General features: G+C 33.7%; 9 protein-coding genes and 1 long non-coding RNA gene across 10 annotated transcripts; 4 read left to right on the plus strand and 6 right to left on the minus strand.

The window, feature by feature from the left end:
- Positions 1-327: 327 nt before the first annotated feature.
- Positions 328-1,419, minus strand: LOC135796137 (endocuticle structural glycoprotein SgAbd-4-like). The gene is made up of 3 exons (XM_065308048.1): positions 1,219-1,419; positions 1,017-1,144; positions 328-800 (listed from the first exon to the last, which is right to left on the minus strand). The coding sequence occupies exons 1-3, from the start codon at positions 1,231-1,233 to the stop codon at positions 518-520; spliced, it is 426 nt and encodes a 141-aa protein (XP_065164120.1). The 5' UTR covers positions 1,234-1,419; the 3' UTR covers positions 328-517.
- Positions 1,420-3,188: 1,769 nt separating this feature from the next.
- LOC135795444 (larval cuticle protein LCP-17-like) lies at positions 3,189-4,006 on the minus strand. The gene is made up of 3 exons (XM_065307130.1): positions 3,871-4,006; positions 3,655-3,800; positions 3,189-3,597 (listed from the first exon to the last, which is right to left on the minus strand). Exons 1-3 carry the CDS (start codon positions 3,880-3,882, stop codon positions 3,330-3,332), a joined length of 426 nt encoding a protein of 141 aa, XP_065163202.1. The 5' UTR covers positions 3,883-4,006; the 3' UTR covers positions 3,189-3,329.
- Positions 3,864-4,479, plus strand: LOC135795445 (uncharacterized). The gene is made up of 2 exons (XR_010549077.1): positions 3,864-4,152; positions 4,210-4,479. It is a non-coding gene; the product is annotated as an uncharacterized lncRNA (long non-coding RNA).
- An 868-nt stretch (positions 4,480-5,347) lies between these two features.
- Positions 5,348-5,968, minus strand: LOC135795384 (endocuticle structural glycoprotein SgAbd-2-like). The gene is made up of 2 exons (XM_065307062.1): positions 5,864-5,968; positions 5,348-5,784 (listed from the first exon to the last, which is right to left on the minus strand). Exons 1-2 carry the CDS (start codon positions 5,870-5,872, stop codon positions 5,398-5,400), a joined length of 396 nt encoding a protein of 131 aa, XP_065163134.1. The 5' UTR covers positions 5,873-5,968; the 3' UTR covers positions 5,348-5,397.
- Positions 5,969-6,704: 736 nt separating this feature from the next.
- Positions 6,705-7,345, minus strand: LOC135795378 (endocuticle structural glycoprotein SgAbd-2-like). Its single transcript, XM_065307056.1, has 2 exons — positions 7,311-7,345; positions 6,705-7,251 (listed from the first exon to the last, which is right to left on the minus strand). Exons 1-2 carry the CDS (start codon positions 7,320-7,322, stop codon positions 6,859-6,861), a joined length of 405 nt encoding a protein of 134 aa, XP_065163128.1. The 5' UTR covers positions 7,323-7,345; the 3' UTR covers positions 6,705-6,858.
- A 3,095-nt stretch (positions 7,346-10,440) lies between these two features.
- LOC135796030 (endocuticle structural glycoprotein ABD-4-like) lies at positions 10,441-11,416 on the plus strand. The gene is made up of 3 exons (XM_065307911.1): positions 10,441-10,576; positions 10,643-10,779; positions 10,847-11,416. Exons 1-3 carry the CDS (start codon positions 10,565-10,567, stop codon positions 11,133-11,135), a joined length of 438 nt encoding a protein of 145 aa, XP_065163983.1. The 5' UTR covers positions 10,441-10,564; the 3' UTR covers positions 11,136-11,416.
- An 846-nt stretch (positions 11,417-12,262) lies between these two features.
- LOC135795402 (uncharacterized) lies at positions 12,263-13,064 on the plus strand. The gene is made up of 2 exons (XM_065307081.1): positions 12,263-12,479; positions 12,568-13,064. Exons 1-2 carry the CDS (start codon positions 12,334-12,336, stop codon positions 12,956-12,958), a joined length of 537 nt encoding a protein of 178 aa, XP_065163153.1. The 5' UTR covers positions 12,263-12,333; the 3' UTR covers positions 12,959-13,064.
- A 1,863-nt stretch (positions 13,065-14,927) lies between these two features.
- Positions 14,928-15,741, plus strand: LOC135795389 (uncharacterized). Its single transcript, XM_065307067.1, has 2 exons — positions 14,928-15,171; positions 15,282-15,741. The coding sequence occupies exons 1-2, from the start codon at positions 15,020-15,022 to the stop codon at positions 15,670-15,672; spliced, it is 543 nt and encodes a 180-aa protein (XP_065163139.1). The 5' UTR covers positions 14,928-15,019; the 3' UTR covers positions 15,673-15,741.
- A 749-nt stretch (positions 15,742-16,490) lies between these two features.
- On the minus strand, positions 16,491-17,268 carry LOC135795410 (uncharacterized). The gene is made up of 2 exons (XM_065307091.1): positions 17,039-17,268; positions 16,491-16,976 (listed from the first exon to the last, which is right to left on the minus strand). Exons 1-2 carry the CDS (start codon positions 17,188-17,190, stop codon positions 16,586-16,588), a joined length of 543 nt encoding a protein of 180 aa, XP_065163163.1. The 5' UTR covers positions 17,191-17,268; the 3' UTR covers positions 16,491-16,585.
- Positions 17,269-18,092: 824 nt separating this feature from the next.
- LOC135795385 (uncharacterized) lies at positions 18,093-18,910 on the minus strand. The gene is made up of 2 exons (XM_065307063.1): positions 18,668-18,910; positions 18,093-18,586 (listed from the first exon to the last, which is right to left on the minus strand). Exons 1-2 carry the CDS (start codon positions 18,817-18,819, stop codon positions 18,196-18,198), a joined length of 543 nt encoding a protein of 180 aa, XP_065163135.1. The 5' UTR covers positions 18,820-18,910; the 3' UTR covers positions 18,093-18,195.
- Positions 18,911-19,484: the final 574 nt, after the last annotated feature.

Genomic DNA, 19,484 nt, shown 5'->3' on the forward strand with positions numbered 1-19,484 from the left:
GGAAATCTTTACGCAATGTTCACGGGAAGCTTGAAAACAAAACTTTTTTATATTAAACTTCTTAGAAGAAGAGGAAGACTTCTAAATGTAAATATATCTAAAAAAGTATCTATAGTTATCTTAAATATTATTAAAATCTAATGATAAAACAATGTTTTATTTCTGCCAAGTCATAAATAAGCTAAAAAAAATATTTATTTTACGATTTCATGCACTTTGTAGAATGACTGCTGTCATCTGTGTTGAATCTTCTAAAGTTCTTGTGATTATAATAATTAATTGACAAAAGATTCGACAGAGGGCGCTACCTACACGATATTAACACAATTTTCAATAATTTTAAAGGTTTATCCTTTATTCATTCTTCCTATTTTGCATATATTACATATATTAATTTATTAATTCAATACAGTATAAAAAATATGTTGTTCATTCATGTGGTATCAGCATTATTATTATCCTTGTTACGATTTTCAAGTCTACTTCATTTTCCGGTCCGTGTTTAATGTATTGTCAATTATTTCCGTTTTCCAGCGCGTTCTGTGGTAGATGGTTGAGAGGCGATCCAATCCAACGCCTTCTGAATGTTCGCAGGAATAGGCGGTGGCGTAGGAAGATGCGCTCCTTGCGCTTTAAACCCACCTTCATCATCAGCGGTGTAGGTAACCGAAATTTGATTACCATCAGGATCGGTATACGAATAAGATCCTTGCGCTACAATCACTGTGGGGTTTTCCGGATCGTTGCTAGGTTTCACCGAGCCAGTTTCTTGTGCTTTTATGCTGTTTGCACTCTCAAAACTAACGTAAAAACAATCAGTTTATGCGTAATTAGAAGAATTATACGTAAACAAACAATTATGCGGTTATTTAGCATAATTATTGTTACTGGTTTGCACGCGATGCATAAATAAATAGTAATATATCAAGATGTTATCTATTAGAGTTGTAAATCTGTTTTTATTTTTAATTTTAAATGAAATATGAAGAATTCAATTTGTTTATTGCTTCACTTACCTCCATTCATAAGCGCCATCCGGTTGCAGATCGTTTGTCTGACTGATGATCTTGATTGGCTCGGGCGTCTGTTGCGGCACCGGAACAGCATCCGAAAACGCCATCAATCCGATCACAAGTACACTTACCTACGAGTACAATCAAAAATTACAAGATATCCGTTCGGTGGTATGTCAACAACACTTAAAAAATCAATAATTACTTGAAATAAAATCATGATGATCACTATAATTTCTATTTCTAATATTGCAGGTACTTAGTTTTTCTACAATTATCGCAATGCAAGTTTGAATAGCAAAGGTATAGATTCGGACGCGTCGTCGTATTTATATTGACAATTATTGAGATCCCCCTCAGGAGCGGCCCGAACACGCATGCAAACCGAGTCCGTCGCTTATCCTCGCGCAAATCGCGCACATCGGATAATGCATATTGTGCGATTACAACATTGCGCGCACAATATATGACCGGCCGCAACGAAACAATGCACGGACTCCTCTCACAACAGCCAGGCTTGCGCACCGGTATTTTATGGGATGCGATTTAATTGTAGATTAAAGAGAACGAACCTTCGATTCCAACATCTACCACTGATGGCTCTTGCATTTCTTGCGAGATTATAAATGATGAAGCTGAAACCGCGGGAGATCAAGTCATTCAAATTTGTTTCAGTAATCATCAGACATCACGAAGGTAACATTCAAAGTGTAATAAATTTTCCACGAAAATGACAAAGAAAATTTTCTAGATATCACTTGTAGGTATTGTACGAGTAGTGAAACACCTTTTTGCAATTATAGGGATGAGTATAAGTGTGAGTATGTGCGGACATACCTTAGCATTGGCATTTAGCAAATCGGAATCGTGACTATCGGCAAACCAATAACTTATTAAATAAGTGACTGCGACCGCAGCGACCGTGTGCGCGTGTAACGTGTGTGGATTGCACATTCAGTAACAACACAAATAGAAAATGCAAAAATTACGTGCATACCACGCAGATTGAGACGTTTTTTGACGTTGCCAGGTTTCTAGACAGAAAATTAAAATGAAAATTAAAATGGCAACGTAGACAATATTCATATAAAGAATAAAGATGTTAGGTTAAATGAATAAATTAAATTAAAACTTTTATGCAAAATTATTGAATTATACGATTGAGTAAGATATTATCTCAAATGTCTAGCATCTTGCTACTGAAGCAATGCATCAATAAATAATTGACTACTTGAGTTAAGTGCTAATTGCAAATTCACTCGCTTTTGTATTTGTCGATTATAAAATCTAGATCTACAAGGATATTTCTTATTTCTCATATATTTTCCACTAATCTTAATATTCATATTAAGACTTATTCATATTAAGATTCATATATTATACTCGCACATTTCCGTCGTATTCAATTGTATTTTTTTTATTTCTATGAGTTGTTCTCAATGAAGCAACATGGAATTTCATAAATTCAACGGTGATTTATTGCCGCCTGTGCGTTGCAAACACACGTTTGTTTTTCGCATCCTACGCATACAGTTTAAGCATTTTTCTTAGACACATCTCAAGCGGTACATCTCAAGAAAACTATCAACCATTACCAATCGTCATTATGGCTAAAACTGTTGAAATACACTTCTAGAAACTTCATTAATAATTGATTTCACACATTGCATTGTTCGGCAATGAACAAACAGTAGTATTATATAGTTGAATCAACTTTACATGATTTACGACAATAAAATATAAGTAAAAATTATTTTTAGATTTTAATAAATTGTCCTTCACATTTATAAAGATTAAGCGAATCTTATTAAGTTTTTTTTACTATCAATGATGCTAAAAATGTAAAAAATGTTTTAAGTTTGTTAATAGTTGTGTTAACACTTTAAAGAAGATCAAGGTTTAGTAGTCGTATCACACTAGTTATTTTTATTGATTGAATTATTAAATTAAGTCCAATGCAAAACATCTTATATGATATGCGTAGGTATATTTTGATATTTCATGAAACCTTCTTTCCACAACGCGCATGACACAAAAAGATGTTCTTGAATTATAAATGTCACTTGATCCCGTGCAATCTCTCAACTGTCGCCATGATGCAATCGATGCGTCTCTGAATAATTATTTAACTTTTACAAATTAATTTTCAACCTTATTTAACTACGTCAATACAAATTCATATTCTATTTTCTTTATTTACAGAAATATTACATTTTATGGCAGTGTATTTTTGTATTTTTTCATATTTTTGTCTCTTTAAATGACATTATGTCATTATTAATGTATTTTTTGTTTTTGGGTAGTTTTTAAGTAAATTTAGAAGCGTTTGTTGGGTTCTTGAGGTTGTGGGTGGGCAGCAATCCAGTCGAGAGCCTTCTGGATGGCAGCTGGGATTGGTGGTGGAGTTGGCAGATTACCCTGTGGTTGATAACCGTTCTCGTCAGCAACGTACGAGATCTGAACGGTTTCACCTTCGGGGGAGGTCCAGGAGAAGGAACCCTGAGCATTCTTTGCTACTTCCTCTGGGCCCAATTGACGGATCTGCGCAGCTTCTTGAGCTTGGATTCCATTATCGGTTTCGTATCTACAAACGACAAAAATAATTAAAAAAAAAAATTATTTTTAATTGTAATTTACTTACGCCCAGTTATAACTGCCGTCGGGTTGGATATCACTCTCTGAACGAAGAATATTAGCAGAAGCTTCCTGTCCAGGTGCAACATTTGATTTGCGCACCAAATGGGACACATCGGCGGCCACCACCGCGATAAGGGCACATGACAACACCTACAAATATCCAAAGTTAATTATTATTATTATTTCACTGATTGCCTAGTCGTTTTAGCATAATACTCACAAATTTGAACATTTTCGGATATATTTGCACTAGTTCGTAAAATGGAACTGATGATGATCGTCACATCGCATCAACTATTTATACTCAGAAATTAAAGCAGCGGTGCCTCCCCACGTGCGGAATCACGCACACGCACATGCGAATTTCACACTCCACAATCGACACACATTCGTGGCACGTACACACACGCATGCCCGAAATTTCGTGTATTGTTGCGATGAGGACGAGATCAGGCAAAGATGGACAATACTTGTATATCATCAGCGACTTCTACACCTGACGGTGGGTATATTTTAATCGCTTAATGTATGGATGTGTTATAACAGAGAGATATTACAGTTTTTTACGAAACAGACGCCCAGAGGCAAGGCCGCGCAAAAGATACAGAATGAATGATTTTTGGGTTTTTGTTACATGGAATCAAAAGTTCAAAATGCAAGAATTAATTTTTTGGCTTTTAATAGCCTAGAATATGAAATTAAATACGAACTTGCATTTGCTTAATCAACATGCTTTTGGCAATACGTGAAATAGAATTTTGTTTCAGAATTAACCTCATCAAACTCAAATCAACAAATACTCATAAAATTAAATATAATTGCAATTGAAGTTTGTTGTTTGTTGTACCATCTTGTATTTAGTTAATAATGACATTAACCCACAAAAGAAATGCCGCAATATTTAGATTATTGCAAAATCAATTTTTGAATTGCATGTATGATTACACTAATTTAGCTAAATTTAAAAAAAAATCATTTTAATCTTCAAATTTATTATTATTTAATATGTATTTAATTTTTTTCCGTTTAAATACCAATATTACCATTATTTAACGTCGAATAAAATAATAGATCACACATTAAATGTCACCAGACTACTTAGTCGCATCATCTTTTTTCTAGTGAGATTCGCTGAGTTCTTCTCTTGCTAATCTGCAATTTCAAGGTTGTTGGCGAAGGTTTAACGCTAATGTAAATGACAACTTTAAATAAATGTTTAAAGCATCCGGACCTTCAAAACGCAAAATTTATGTAACATTTAAATCGATTTCAAACTAGTTTTCAGAAATATTTTATTGCCTCGTTCAGACACGTCTTGTTCACGTGTGAGGCGTCAATTGATGATGTTCTATAATCTGCATATTATAAATATATTGCTAACTAATACTGTCTGGAATTGCCCAGTGTTTGTTTTTTCCTAATGATTTCACCGAAGAGTAAAAAAAGTGAAAAAAGTGTTTAGTATTGTCAAGGTTAGTAATCTTTTACTTTTGCGAATTGGAGGATGTCATAATTTGCATATGTATGAAGCAATTTTACTAGAAAGCGAATCTTTACTTCTATTGAATAAAAGTGTTGAAACTGGAAATGGAAAATGAAGGTTGCAATATGCAACATATGCATCCATACTGTTATGTGACAGTATATTGAGTTGCATAGCATACGATCATAAATACATATATGGCAATTAATAAAAATAATTTTGATCGTATATTTGAAAAAATATTTACAATTATTCAATTGTCATTTAGAATTTCTTGCCATCTTGAGGTTCAGGATGGGCAGCAATCCAATCGAGCGCTTTTTGAATGGCGGCTGGAATTGGTGGCGGCGTTGGTGCAACTGGTAAATGTGCAGCATCAGGTTGGAAGCCATTTTCATTAGCCACGTAGTTTACAGAGTACTTGGTGCCATCAGGGGCAGTAAAAGAAAAGGAACCAGTTACTTCCTCAGCTTCTGTATCTTTGTTGCCAGCATTCTTCAGCTGGCCTTGCTCTTGTACTGCAATACCATGCGCAGTTTCAAAAGAATGGTGGTAAGAGCCATCAAAGTTTACTTCGGCATCTTGCTTAACAATGGCGATGGGTTCTTCCGCAGCATAGCTCACGGCCACAAACAAGGCAACAAAAATTAACTGCAATTCAATATTAAATTAAAGTAAATAAAATTATTTGTAATAATTGAAAATAAATAGTTTATGTTTAGTTACTCACTGATTTCATCTTTATTGATTACTGGAAGTTGATTGCAGGATTGCGATTACAGTACTGTTGCATTTTAGCGCATCTTTGCTTTTATAGGTGTAAATAATGTGCAAGTAGCATTCACATAGCCAGTTTTTATTCGCAATTTGTTAGTTTTGACAATTTGTGTTTGATTGTCCTCAAGGTTACAATTTAATATAAACTTTTAGCATTTAGATTTATTTATTTACATCCTTTCTTTTTCTAATAAATTTAAATATATATGATGTTTCTTTACGTCAGCGTTAAATATATGATAAAATCAGAAACAGATTTTAAAATAACTTTAGAATCATAACCTATCCTAACCTACAAAGGGTACAGTTTATAGTAAAAACATATTTCTGTATGTTTAAAATAATCTATCTTAATAATAAAATGTAGTAAAGTTTAATAACGTGTATTGCATGTAATTAATTATATGTTTAATCATTAATTACCTAGTACTGGGTTTATTCTTGAATTAATGATTAAATAAACGCAAATAAAGTGGATAAAATTAAACTTTTCGCATTCTACTGTGGATTATTTACATTTTGAGTTTTTTTTTTTTTTTTCGATTTCTGTTAAATTTTAAATATTCACGAACTCCTCAATTCCTAAAATACACATTTTTAAAATAATTAAATAAATTTAAATATATTTTTTTAATTTGCCATTTATTCATTTTAAAAGAATGTGAAGAATCTACAAAAATACAATTGAAAAATAATTGTTAATTCAATTAAAAAATAAAAATCTGCAATACCCTGCCCTGAAAGCAATTTTTAAAGAACATAATTCAATAATAAAATAAAATTTACACCAGAAATTGTTTGCATTAATTTATTAAGTATTTTCTGCACATATATTTCAATCACATAATGGCACAACATTAATTCTTGCAGACAGACTCAAGAAATAACATTACTAGTAGCTTCCGTTGTTTTCCTAATCATATCACAGTCCAATAAAAAGATTAGCGCTTAGAACTTCTTGCTTCCTTCCTGTGGCTGTGGATGAGCGGCAATCCAGTCAAGAGCACGAGCAATAGCGGCCGGAATTGGTGGTGGAGTGGGTGCAACCGGAAGATGAGCACCTTGCGGCTGGAATCCGTTCTCATTGGCGACATACGAAATAGAAATTGGTGTACCATCAGGGGCAGTGTACTTGAACGCACCCTGCACTTCTTCAGCTTCAGCGTCCTTCTGGCCAGCATTTTTCAACACTCCTTGTTCTTGCGCAGAAATACCATTGCCAGCTTCAAAGTTATGTTGATAACTACCATCGAAATTCACCTCAGCATTTTGAGATAGAATTGGTACGGGTTCATTTGGACCAGCGGCCAAGGCAACAGCGCAGAGAGCAGATAAAACAATCTAAAAACAAAATAATTCGTTAGGCATTAATAGAATTTTATTTGAAACTTTTTACTTACGATGAATTTCATGTTGAATGATCGAAAGACAAGTTCGATGTGATTTGAATTTCGCCCATGCGAGCTATTTATTTTCGAGCAGCCCTACCCAAAAATTGAGAAATGAAGAACATTGTTCATTGGTTGTACTAATACCGAATGTACATTAGAAATTCATAGATTCAAAAGAATAATCTTAAAAAATAAATAATTTTAGGCGCAAATAAAGCTTCTTCTTGTCAATTAACAAGGACGACTGGAATCAGACATAAATTTGTCAACAGCGTCAATGACAACATGTAATTTACACAGATGAATTAATAATAATTAATTAAATATATTACAATATAAGTAATTGACATTGTTTTCAGTTTTTACACATTCAATATTTATTGTATTTTTTTATTCGTTTCTGTATTAGATTGGAAACGAAGAGATTGCTTCGTGTGTTGCTGACATTTAAGAGCAACGTCTTCAACGACGATCCGAACAAGAGAATGTTGAATGTTTTAAATGCGCGAATGTATAAACAGCGTTTTTGTTTCGTTTCTTTTGCGCTGAATGTAGGCGAGGTTCCTAGATCTGGTCTTACAGGTCAAGATTCACTATAATAAACATTTTTTATGTAATTGCATTGAATCAGAGAGAGAAATTAAGATGTTGCAGGCTTAAAATACCAAAAATGTTTATTATTTCATTATAAATTGGTGTAAAATACAATTTTTTGCTTTTGGCAATTCGTAACTTAATTTAACCAAAGGTGAAAGGATTCCTTTCGGGTTCAATGCTAGTATAAAAGAATGATTCGCATTAACAGCTCACTTACTTCATCGGTAGAATCAAAACTGGGAACACATTCGATTTATTTCCAAATCACATTGCAAAACAACATATTAAGACGATAATTTGACTTGCAAATCAATTAAATTTATTTTGTGTTTTCCAGTGAATTGATAATAATTTAGACTTTGCATTTTTACCTATGGATACTTGCAATTATTTATTATACAGATTATAAACGTGTAAGTATTTTGTGGTAGGCATTGACTTATTGAACGATCGAAATTCTGTATTCCGTACCTCAAACATTGCACAAGCCGCCGTTTTCGTTCTTTTGCTGGCATTTTGCAAATTGCGAATGTTGCGAGCGACAACATTCGATTGTAAAGTGGTTACGCGAAAACATATCTTCATCTTTATCGTGTGTATGAAAATGCTGGGAAAATAATGACTGGATATAAAATCAGCTGATTGCAGTGATTGCCCCAGCTGGTATAAAAATAGTAATTGAACTCGACACAACTACGAACTACGTCTGCTTGAAGTAATAATGCGTTACGTGTTAAATGATAAGCATTCAAATTGCAAATTGAATTGAATTTAATACAAAACAGAGTAATATTCATGTTAATAGCTTTTGCTGTAAATTAAACTGAAGAATTTGCTGAAAAAAATAAATTTAATTGTTTATAACAATGTTTATGTCATAATTGAATGTTTAACCTTCAATTTAAATCGTTTACCCGATGTGAAGATCTGAAGATCACAGTGGAGTATAGTTGTGTCTACCTGAAGTTACATTAAGTCATTCCTAAGGAATTTGTTTCCATTTGTTTGTTGCACCTGTTGGCGACTTGGCGCATCATTGTTCTTGTATTTCTTTGTGCAATTGTGATTGCGCATGCACATACGTCGACTATGCTCAAAGTGCAGCTCATGCGAAAAGAAACAATTTAGCTGATATTTAGAGTCGTGCCGCTGAATGATTATTAAACATAAAATAACTGTTATTTATCGATTGTTCTTAAGCGGTCTTATCGCCGCTAAGGCGGACGCAGACACACGCAAAACGTGCTCAACTTAATTTAGCTTTGTTTAAGTTAACTTCACTTGCTCGTAACACCACTCTAGCACAATACATATTAAAATAAAATATATTTGCAATTAAATACATTGAAAGTTTTAACATTTTTATGTTGTGAGTCAAGTAGGTATTATGTGACACTGTCTGTAAAAATCATCTTCTCATATTTGTAGAAAATCACTTGATTTTCATAGCATCACAGCGATTTAAATGTAAAGTCTCTCATAGGTCAATCTTCGAACCACGTTTGAAAGAAAGCGCGATTAACATTTAACCCGTCATAAATTTACTTTATTCGAATGTTAATTAGTAACTCGTTTTAGATTTTTGCATTTCAATCAGAAAATCCATATTGAAATGTGTCTCTTAAACACTTACGTTTACGCAATTCCATTAAATTTTTAGTGATTTTCAACCACTGGATATAAAAGTGAGGTTAGAATATATACGTCTAACCAAATTTTTACTTCTTGTAATTAAATTGTAAATAATTTGATATCGCATAGATCAAATGCGTAAAAGGTTAATTTTAGACATTTTCAACGTAAAATCCGACGACAAATATTTGAAAAATGTGCAATAAAACGTAAAAGTGACAAATTTGTTGCGCTAGGAGACATAAAATTAACTACCACACAAATGCGACATATGTTAAAACTCTTCGCGAAAGTTTGACACAGTACAACTAACGAATAGATGAAATTCAAACCGACACGCATCGCATTCTGTATTTATACACACTATGTTGACTAGACAATATTTTATACTTATTTATACCTATGAAAAATATGAATTATGATTTATAATAAATTTCTTGTTCCAAATCGTATTTGTTAGAAAGTATATATAGTAGAAGATTATATAATTGCAGAAATATAATTATTCATTGAAAAATCTTATTGTATGCGTCATAATTAATCTATTTTAAAATAAAATATCGATATATTTAATTATTGATGCACTTTTTTGTGTATACTTGTCATCAGTCTGCATAAAAATCAGTTGGTGGTCTTTTTAAAGGTTAAGTATTCTAAATGGCAAATTTTAATATGTTTACAGCTTAAATCGGATTATAAATGAATAACAACATGGCCGACAATTAATTGTAATATTTTTTAGGGTATTCAATAATTTTTCTTGAAAATGTGTGTTATTTTTCAAATTTATGTTTGAGATATGTAATTATTTAATTAGGTTTATAGTTGTTGGCATTAAAGTACGTTTAATAGTGCATTTTCCGTTTTCGATCTGACTGCACGATGCATGCATATCTAACCGATGATGATTTGCTTGGGAAGACGAAATTCTGAGGTAGGGTTTGTTGCTGCTGCTGCAACATATAAATATCTGCGTTCCCCACTGGTGCATCATCAGTCTTTGCAGTGACTTGAACAATTAACAAACATCAAACATGAATACTTTGGTGAGTACTAATTTAATTATATAATTATATAATTATAAGGATATTAATTTAATTAATATATTTTAGATTGTATTCGTTGCCGTTTTCGGCTGTGCTCTCGCCCAATTCCGTCCTCAAGCTTCGGGAGGCGGTGGACCAGCACCTAATGCCGCCATCTTACGTCAAGATTCAGATATTAACCCTGATGGATCTTACCAATGGAGGTAAAATTATATATTTTTATAAATAGTGATAAAAGTAATAATAATCGTAATTTTTAATAATTTGCAGTTATGAAACTGATAATGGAATCTCAGCCCAAGAAAATGGCAGCCCTAAAGTGCAAGGTCCTGAAGGTCCAGCTGTAGCCGCGCAAGGATCATTCCAATACACCGCTCCTGATGGTACACCCATCAGCATTCAATACACTGCTGATGAGAATGGTTTCGTCCCACAAGGCGCTCATTTACCAGTGGCTCCCGAAATTCCACCAGCGATTGCCCGTGCCCTTGAATGGATTGCCGCCCACCCAGACCCTGAAGCAGGTCGTGCTGCCCCAGCTGGTGGTAGACGATTCTAAGTCATCCCTTCAATTCTAATCTTCACTGGGTGAGACTTGATGAGACGATCCCTCGAGATATGTGTGATGCCAGAATGACGAATATTCAATCACTTGGAATACTCTTTGAAACACTTCCACCTTGAAATCGAAAATTAACGCGCTGCTAATTATTATTTCCGCCATTTTATAGAAAAAACATTGCAAGGTAATTGCAAGTAAGCATTGTAAATATTTTTTAAATGTCATTGTTTTATTATTTTAATTCCTCTTTCTTATTAATAAAAAGTGATATCAAAGTATGTGTGTGGTTTGATTAGGTCAAGGATGAATTATTGTCGTGTTTTGATTGGTGTAGTAAATTATCTAAATTAATTATGTGGATGCACCGGAATTGTGAAATATTTAAATGTTATATTCACAGCGAGAAGTTCATGTGGGTGTGCCTTTGCTATTCGCAATATTCGTATTATTTATTTACGTCAAGAGCGTGCATCACGAGAGCGTCGGAGTTAATCGTTTGCGCATTGGCGTAAAATGTTAGTTGGATGTATCAAGTATATTAAGTCTGCGGTCATGTCTCGAATGACTTTTTCGCGCAGGTGTTACGTAAGCGTAATTAGTTTAGCACGATGCGCAGATATAAATATAGGTACTGTTTTGATAAATATCCTGGTGTTTAATAATATATTACGGACTATGAACGAAACATTGTATTTAATTCATAAAATTGAAGCAAAAAACATCAATAATTACTATTTTACGCGTATATTATCATCAAATTCATTCTGTGATCAATTTGTATGACTAATACATTTAATTTTAAAAGTCTAGTGAAATACTATACAATTTTTATGGATATTAATATCTATATTCATATTAATGCTTTTTAATTATTTTTTTGATAAGTTTGCAAATTTTTAGATTGGTGTTATCTTTAATTGGCAAATGTGCAATGTTGTTACTTAACAGTCTCAGCGAGAGACTGCGGGAGATAATGTTTGTGCTTCCCACTTTACTGCTCGAATGATAAAGCACGTAATTTACATTCTGAATTGTACTTTTTCTGTTGGTGCTATTATTTGATTTCAGTAATAAAGTATATTGCTCTAAATTAGTATAAATATTCAACAACCTTCTGTCACAGCATCAGTTCCAATTTTGCTCTATTAACGAGTACAACTACCAATAATACATACTATATTATTAAAATATCATTATGTATACTACTAATTTGATTATTCTTGCAATTGCAACAATTGCCATTGTGCAAATCAGTGGCATTCCTGTTGTTGAAGACATCAATGGCAACGCATACTATTTGGTACCACTAGATGGACTTGAAAGTCATCATAGACAAGTCAGGTAATTGAATGACTTTATGATGTTTTTCTCAATAATTTAAATATATTATGAAATTATTTCAAAATTTACTAATAATGTGATTTATTAGATCTGCGAATCCTCAACGTGAAACCACATATGATATTGGCAACCAGCACGCTGGTCTTGGCCAAAAATTCACTTTTGTAGACAACGATAATCACAAATTCTCTGCGCATGCATATGGTGGACGTGATTTTGGTCCCAAAGGACCTTTGACTACTGGACAAGGGGCTGAATATCTTCATAAACCATCAGGCAGCAACTTCCAAGTGAACGCTGAGAATACTCGCGGTGCTGGAACTGACTTCAAGGCTTCCGGTACTTACAACTTCTTCCAGACTCAGGACAAGCGTGGTCGTGTGGGTGTTGGCGGCGAGTACGAACGCCATTACAGAGGACCAGGTGGCACTTCTAATCCTAGATATAATGTTCTGCTTAAAGGCAGTTATGATTTTTAAACATGCTCTTGAAAAGGTGTTTGTCGAAGCTTTAATATTTATAATACTAATGTGTAAAACTTAAATTAATGAAATTAATTATAAATAAAGAACATTTGACAATAAATTTATGTGAATGTATATGATAATCCAATTTATTCTAATCAAAGTAGTCCTTTCCCATGTGGTTATTAAATATTCAATGTTTTGGGAAGCTTTAATCTAAATATAGATAAAAGAAAGTCGTGTTAGTTACCTTGCTTACAACTAAAGAACGGCTAATCCAATTTTGCTAAAAATTGGTGGGGAGGTAGCTTAGGGCCAGGAGAAGGTAATGGGATAGTTTTTGAAGTGAAAACTTTTCTAAAAAGGCACTAAACGACACTGAAAAGAGACAAACATATTTGCGTATATGGATTATCTTGCGGGAGCATAAGAGTACGCAAATACAAAGTTTCCTATTATCCCCGTCTCCTCTTTGTGCGATGCTTCGTAGCTTCCCCCCTAAGCATAGACGTGTGTATGTGTGTACGTGTGGGTTGAAGTTGACCGGTTGATGTTTTTGTTTGGAGAAGGTTACTAGGATACTTTTTGAAGTGAAAACTTCTTTAGAGAACACTAAACGACACTAAAAGGAAACAAACATATTCGCTTATATGGTTTAGCCTACGGGAGAAAAAGAGCACACAAATATAATGTTTTCTATTATCCCCCTCTCCTCTTTGTGTGATTCGTAGCTTCCCCCTAAGCATAGACGTGCGTGGGTTTGTACGAGTTGGTTGAAGTTGCCCGGTTGATGTGTTTGTTTGAATAAGACTTAGTAGGTGTAGGATACTTTTTTTTAATACTTTTTGAAGTGAAAACTTCCTTCGAGTTTTTTCCGTCTCTTCATTGTGCGATGCTTCGTAGCTTTCCCACTCAACATGCAGCGACCAAAGCGATCAAATCTTATCCGACAAAACAGTAATGCAACTAGGATTCAAAGGATTGCGAATGAAAGGACTGAAGAGGAACAAAAAATTGCACGTGAAAAGCGCCGTGTTAGTATGACTGGACTTCGTGCTTCTCAATCACAAGAGCAAAGCGAAGCGGAACAAAGTTTGCCGGGTCAGCTAGTTTATTATAGATTGCAGTGATACATAACTTATACCTTGTTAATTTAGATATATTGTTTATGTAGTTGGTTATTATGTCAGAAGATAATATAAATTTCAAATACAACTATGCGTATAATTTTATTCAGCATCCTATTATTACTAATTGATTGTAATGAGAAATACTTTTAATTCTTAAGTCTTCTTACTTTTTCATCCAGTCGTTTTTTTCCACGAGGCGACCTGTGCACGTAATCGATACACCAAAACCTTAGCAGATCCAATATTACTAAGATAACCAAGAATAATTATCGAATAATACAAAATTTAATTTGATTGCTAAGTACGAATATCGTTTTAAGAAAAATCAACAGTGAACCTATTGAAAAATGTAATTGTTTGTGGAAAAATAGCGCTCGGTCAAGGATTCAGAAACCCCTTCCGAAAAGTTAAAGACGGTTTTGTTTCCGCGTATTCTTAACTACATTTACCAAACAGATAATTAAGTAGCTAATAACTATCGTTCTATAACTCGTAGTCCTGCTAATTTATAAAGAAATAATTTAAAAATGCAATGCTCTAGCAATTACAGTAAAGCTCCTAAAATAATTTGAACTGCTATTAATGATAATTATATTCAAGAAAAATACTCATTTGATAATGCAAAATATGTGCTAATAAATTTACATACGTAAACAAATATGTACCAGTTTATATCCGAAACCTTCACTTTATCACGAGCGAGAATTTACTCTGCGAACGTGAAGCTGTTGTAGTATGTACTTCCCAGTTTACTCTCGCGTTCATCGTAAAACTTTACTAGGCGTGATTCACAATCATTATAATTTCACTTTTTGCAAATAAACGATATGAATTTGAATTGGTATAAATATTAGCGCAGTTACTGTTTCAGCATCAGTACTAAACGAACTGAAGTTCTATCAACTAGTTCAACTGCAAACTACCAGTTATAAAAACATTAATAAATATGTCTTATCTAAATGTGATTGTACTTGCATTGGCAACTATTGCCATTGCTCAAATAAACGCTATTCCAGTTTACCAAGATACTAATGGCAACGAGTATTATCTAGTACCAGTAGCTGCTGTTCAATCTCAAGACCACCATAGACATGTCAGGTAATAATAATTATTATTTATATTTTTGTATTAAAACAAATTAGAAGTAATATTTTATTTATTTTATATTTTTTTATTTATTTTATTTTATTTATGATATAATTTATTAGATCTGCTAATCCCCAACGTGAAACCACCTATGATATTGGCAACAAACATGTTGGACTTGGTCAAAAATACACCTTTGTCGACAACGATAAACACCAATTCTCTGCGAATGCATATGGTGGACGTGATTTCGCTCCCAAGGGGCCTCTGACCACTGGACAAGGTGCTGAATATCTTCACAAACCATCAGGCAGCAACTTCCAAGTGAACGCCGAGAATACTCGCGGTGCTGGTACAGACTTCAAAGCTTCTGGAACCTATAACTTCTTCCAAACCCAAGACAAACGAGGTCGTGTGGGGGTTGCCGGAGAATACGAGCGCCATTACGGAGGTCGTGGTGGCACTACTGATCCTAAATACAATGTTCTTCTTAAAGGCAGCTATGATTTCTAAGCCTTAAAGCTTTAATATTTATTTTATATACAATTTATTGATAATAAAACTAAGAAACTGAAAAAAGCACTACGTGATATAACTCATAACACCTCAATTTTTTTCAAATGTTTATCAAAGAAGAATAGAAACCATTTCAGCATTATGTATTTCTCCCAAGGCAGTCAAATTCTAGAAAAGGATAATGCATCAGATTACACATGTAATCTACCCATCGTTATCTAAAATGCCCCAAACTGGACGTTAATATAACTCACAATATAGATTCAGATGCGGTGTGATGATAACAAAATATCTCTGCTTTTTTAAATATAGTAATTTGAGAAACGTTGCTTGAAAAATTATTAACATGAGACGCCAGTGAGGCGAGTTGCAAGAGCAATCAAAATGAAGTGGGGCAACCTGCGTCTGGACTACTGGACGACTCAGGCACGTGTAAGCACTGTGATCACTGCGCGGTGCTCTTTTATACCTGCGGCTATCCCGCTAAAACTGGTGGGGGAAGATGCGCCTGTAAGGGAACTTGTTGGAGTGTACGGGGCGAGTAGTGGTAAGGAATGGAGTAATTTGAGTCACAGAGTGCACTCTTGGTCTTGCCGACGCGCCTACTCCCACCACTTTCAACGGGTCGGACGCAGGTATAAAAAGAGAGCGCTCAGTCGAGTCTGAGTCGTCCAGCAGTTCAGTCGCAGGTCCGTAAGTTCTTCTCCCCGCTCTCTTTAACGAAGCTGACAAGTGTTACTTCAACCTAATAAAATTACTGAAACTTTTACAAGTAAATTTTTATATCAATTAAATTAAACATTAAAACATACGTATTCTCAATATTCTTTTATTTTTTATTTCATTTTAAGATTTATGCATTAGTATAATAAATATTAAAGCTTTAGGAAACATTTTTGATAGAGCCTATTTAAAAATCATAGCTTCCTTTAAGAAGAACATTGTATTTAGGATCAGTGGTACCACCTCGTCCTCCGTAATGACGCTCGTACTCGCCGGCAACACCAACACGACCGCGTTTGTCCTGGGTCTGGAAGAAGTTGTAAGTGCCGGAAGCTTTGAGGTCGGTACCAGCACCGCGTGTATTCTCAGCGTTTACTTGAAAGTTGCTGCCTGATGGTTTATGGAGATATTCAGCACCTTGTCCAGTAGTCAGAGGACCTTTGGGTCCAAAATCACGTCCGCCATATGCATTCGCAGAGAATTGGTGTTTATCGTTGTCGACAAATGTGTATTTTTGACCAAGTCCAACGTGCTGGTTGCCAATGTCATAAGTGGTTTCACGTTGAGGATTTGCCGATCTATAAAATGTAATAATGCATTTAATTAGTTTGAATGTTAAAATATAAAGAATTAGTATTACCTGACATGTCTATGGTTTTCCTGAGGTTGCACAGCACCTACCGGTACTAAATAATATTGGTTACCATTGGAATCTTCGTAAACTGGAATAGCGTTTATCTGAGCAATGGCAATAGTGGCCAGGGCAAGCACAATCGCGTTTAAGCAAGGCATTTTTGCTTATGTCTTTATAAGTTGTAGTTTGCAGTGAAACTAGTTGATTAAACTTCAGTTCGTATGGTACTGATGCTGAAACAGAGACTGTTTGAATATTTATATACAAATTCAAATTCATATTGCTAAGCAAAAAGTATAATTAAGATTATTGTAAATCACGCCTGGTAAAGTTTTACGATAAACGAGAGCATAAACTGGGAAGCACATTTTACTACATAGGTTTTTGCAACGTCAATGAAAACATTCGTGATAAAAACCTTGCAACGGATTTCAACTGTATCAATTTTGTTTGCGGCTGCAAATTTGATCACTGCATATTTTGTCTTATGAATATACGTCATCATATCTATTTTTAACACAGACATTTCAGAAATTAATTATTAATAGATTTATTTTGGTTTTATTTAATCAGCATTGCATGTACATTGGATTATTACAAAATATAAATAATGAAAATATCTGAAAGGAATATTCAGCAGATGAATAATAAATCTGATGGAGCAACGCAATCAAGAAGAAACAAATTATTTGCATAAAAATGCAGTAATTGGACTACAAGCAAAAATGCACATAAAAAATGAATGCCCATATGTTTACAGCAAAAAAATTAAATTCAAATTGCAAAATATAATTATATACAATTTTTTTATTTAAAACATGTACCCACCAATATTCTAATATCTAAACAGAATTATAGTTAATTTTTTAAACATTTTATTTGTGCTTGTAATCCGAAATAATTTATAATACTGCAAAGGAAGTAATAATGCATCTCCTTACTAGTAAAATAAAACAATTACTTTATATTGTAACTTGATAACTAGAGTTGTACTAGCAATTAAATTTAATAGGGAATATATCTATACTTATATAACATTTATAATTAAACATTTATAATATTTATGTTTATAAAATTTTCTTTATTTCTTATATATCTTTTAAGATTTACAAATTAGTATAATAAATATTAAAGCTTCAAGAAACACATTTGATTGAGTCTATTTAAAAATCGTAGCTGCCCTTAAGAAGAACATTGTATTTAGGATCAGTGGTGCCACCTCGTCCTCCATAATGGCGTTCGTACTCGCCGGCAACACCCACGCGACCACGTTTGTCCTGAGTCTGGAAGAAGTTGTAAGTTCCGGTAGCCTTGAAGTCGGTACCAGCACCGCGAGTATTCTCGGCGTTCACTTGGAAGTTGCTGCCTGATGGTTTGTGAAGATATTCAGCACCTTGTCCAGTGGTCAGAGGCCCCTTGGGAGCGAAATCACGTCCACCATATGCATTCGCAGAGAATTGGTGTTTATCGTTGTCGACAAAGGTGTATTTTTGACCAAGTCCAACATGTTTGTTGCCAATATCATAGGTCGTTTCACGTTGAGGATTTGCAGATCTAATAAATTATATCATAAATAATATAATTCTTCTAATTTGTATTAATAGAGAAACATAAGTAAATAATAATTATTATTACCTAACATGTCTGTGGCTTTCTTGAGATTGAACAGCCGCTACTGGTACTAGATAATACTCGTTGCCATTAGAATCTTGGTAAACTGGAATAGCGTTTATCTGAGCAATGGCAATAGTGGCCAGGGCAAGCACAATCGCATTTAAACAAGACATGGTTATTAATGTTTTTATATCTCTTAATTTAGGTACTGTTGAACTAGTAGATTGAACTTCAGTTCGTTTGGTACTGATGATGAAGCAGAAACTGCGCTGATATTTATATCAATTCAAATTCATATTGCTTATTTGCAAAAAGTATAATCATGATGGTTGTAAATCACGACTGGTAAAATTTTACGATGAACGAGAGTGTAAACTGGGAAGCACACAGCACTAAGTACATTGGATCACGTTTGCGTCGTCAATGAAAACATTCGTGATAAAAACCTTACTACGGATATCAGCTGTATCAATTTTGTTTTCGAATGCAAATTTGATCTTTGCATATTTTGTCTTATCAATATATTTATGTATATATCTATTTTTAATTCATACAATTCTGTAATTAATTACCAATAAATTTATTTTGGTTTTATTTTATCAACATTGCATGTCCATTTGATTTAACAAAACATAAATAATGAAAATATTTGGGAGTAATCGAGTGTTATCAGCATATAAATAATTAATCAGATTGAGGAATGCAATCAAGAAGACACAAATTATTTGTATCAAACACAAAACTGTAAACGGTTTAGAAACCAAAATGCACAAAATCAGATCGCAGAACATTTTTCTTAATTAATTTGGATTTATTCATAACAGATGAATGCCCATAT

This window comes from Atheta coriaria, unplaced genomic scaffold, assembly GCF_025399875.1.
Source record: "Atheta coriaria isolate IRGN ID8LTWV9N9 unplaced genomic scaffold, Caltech_Dcor_3.1 hic_scaffold_7_pilon, whole genome shotgun sequence".
NCBI classification, from domain to species: Eukaryota; Metazoa; Arthropoda; class Insecta; order Coleoptera; family Staphylinidae; genus Dalotia; species Dalotia coriaria.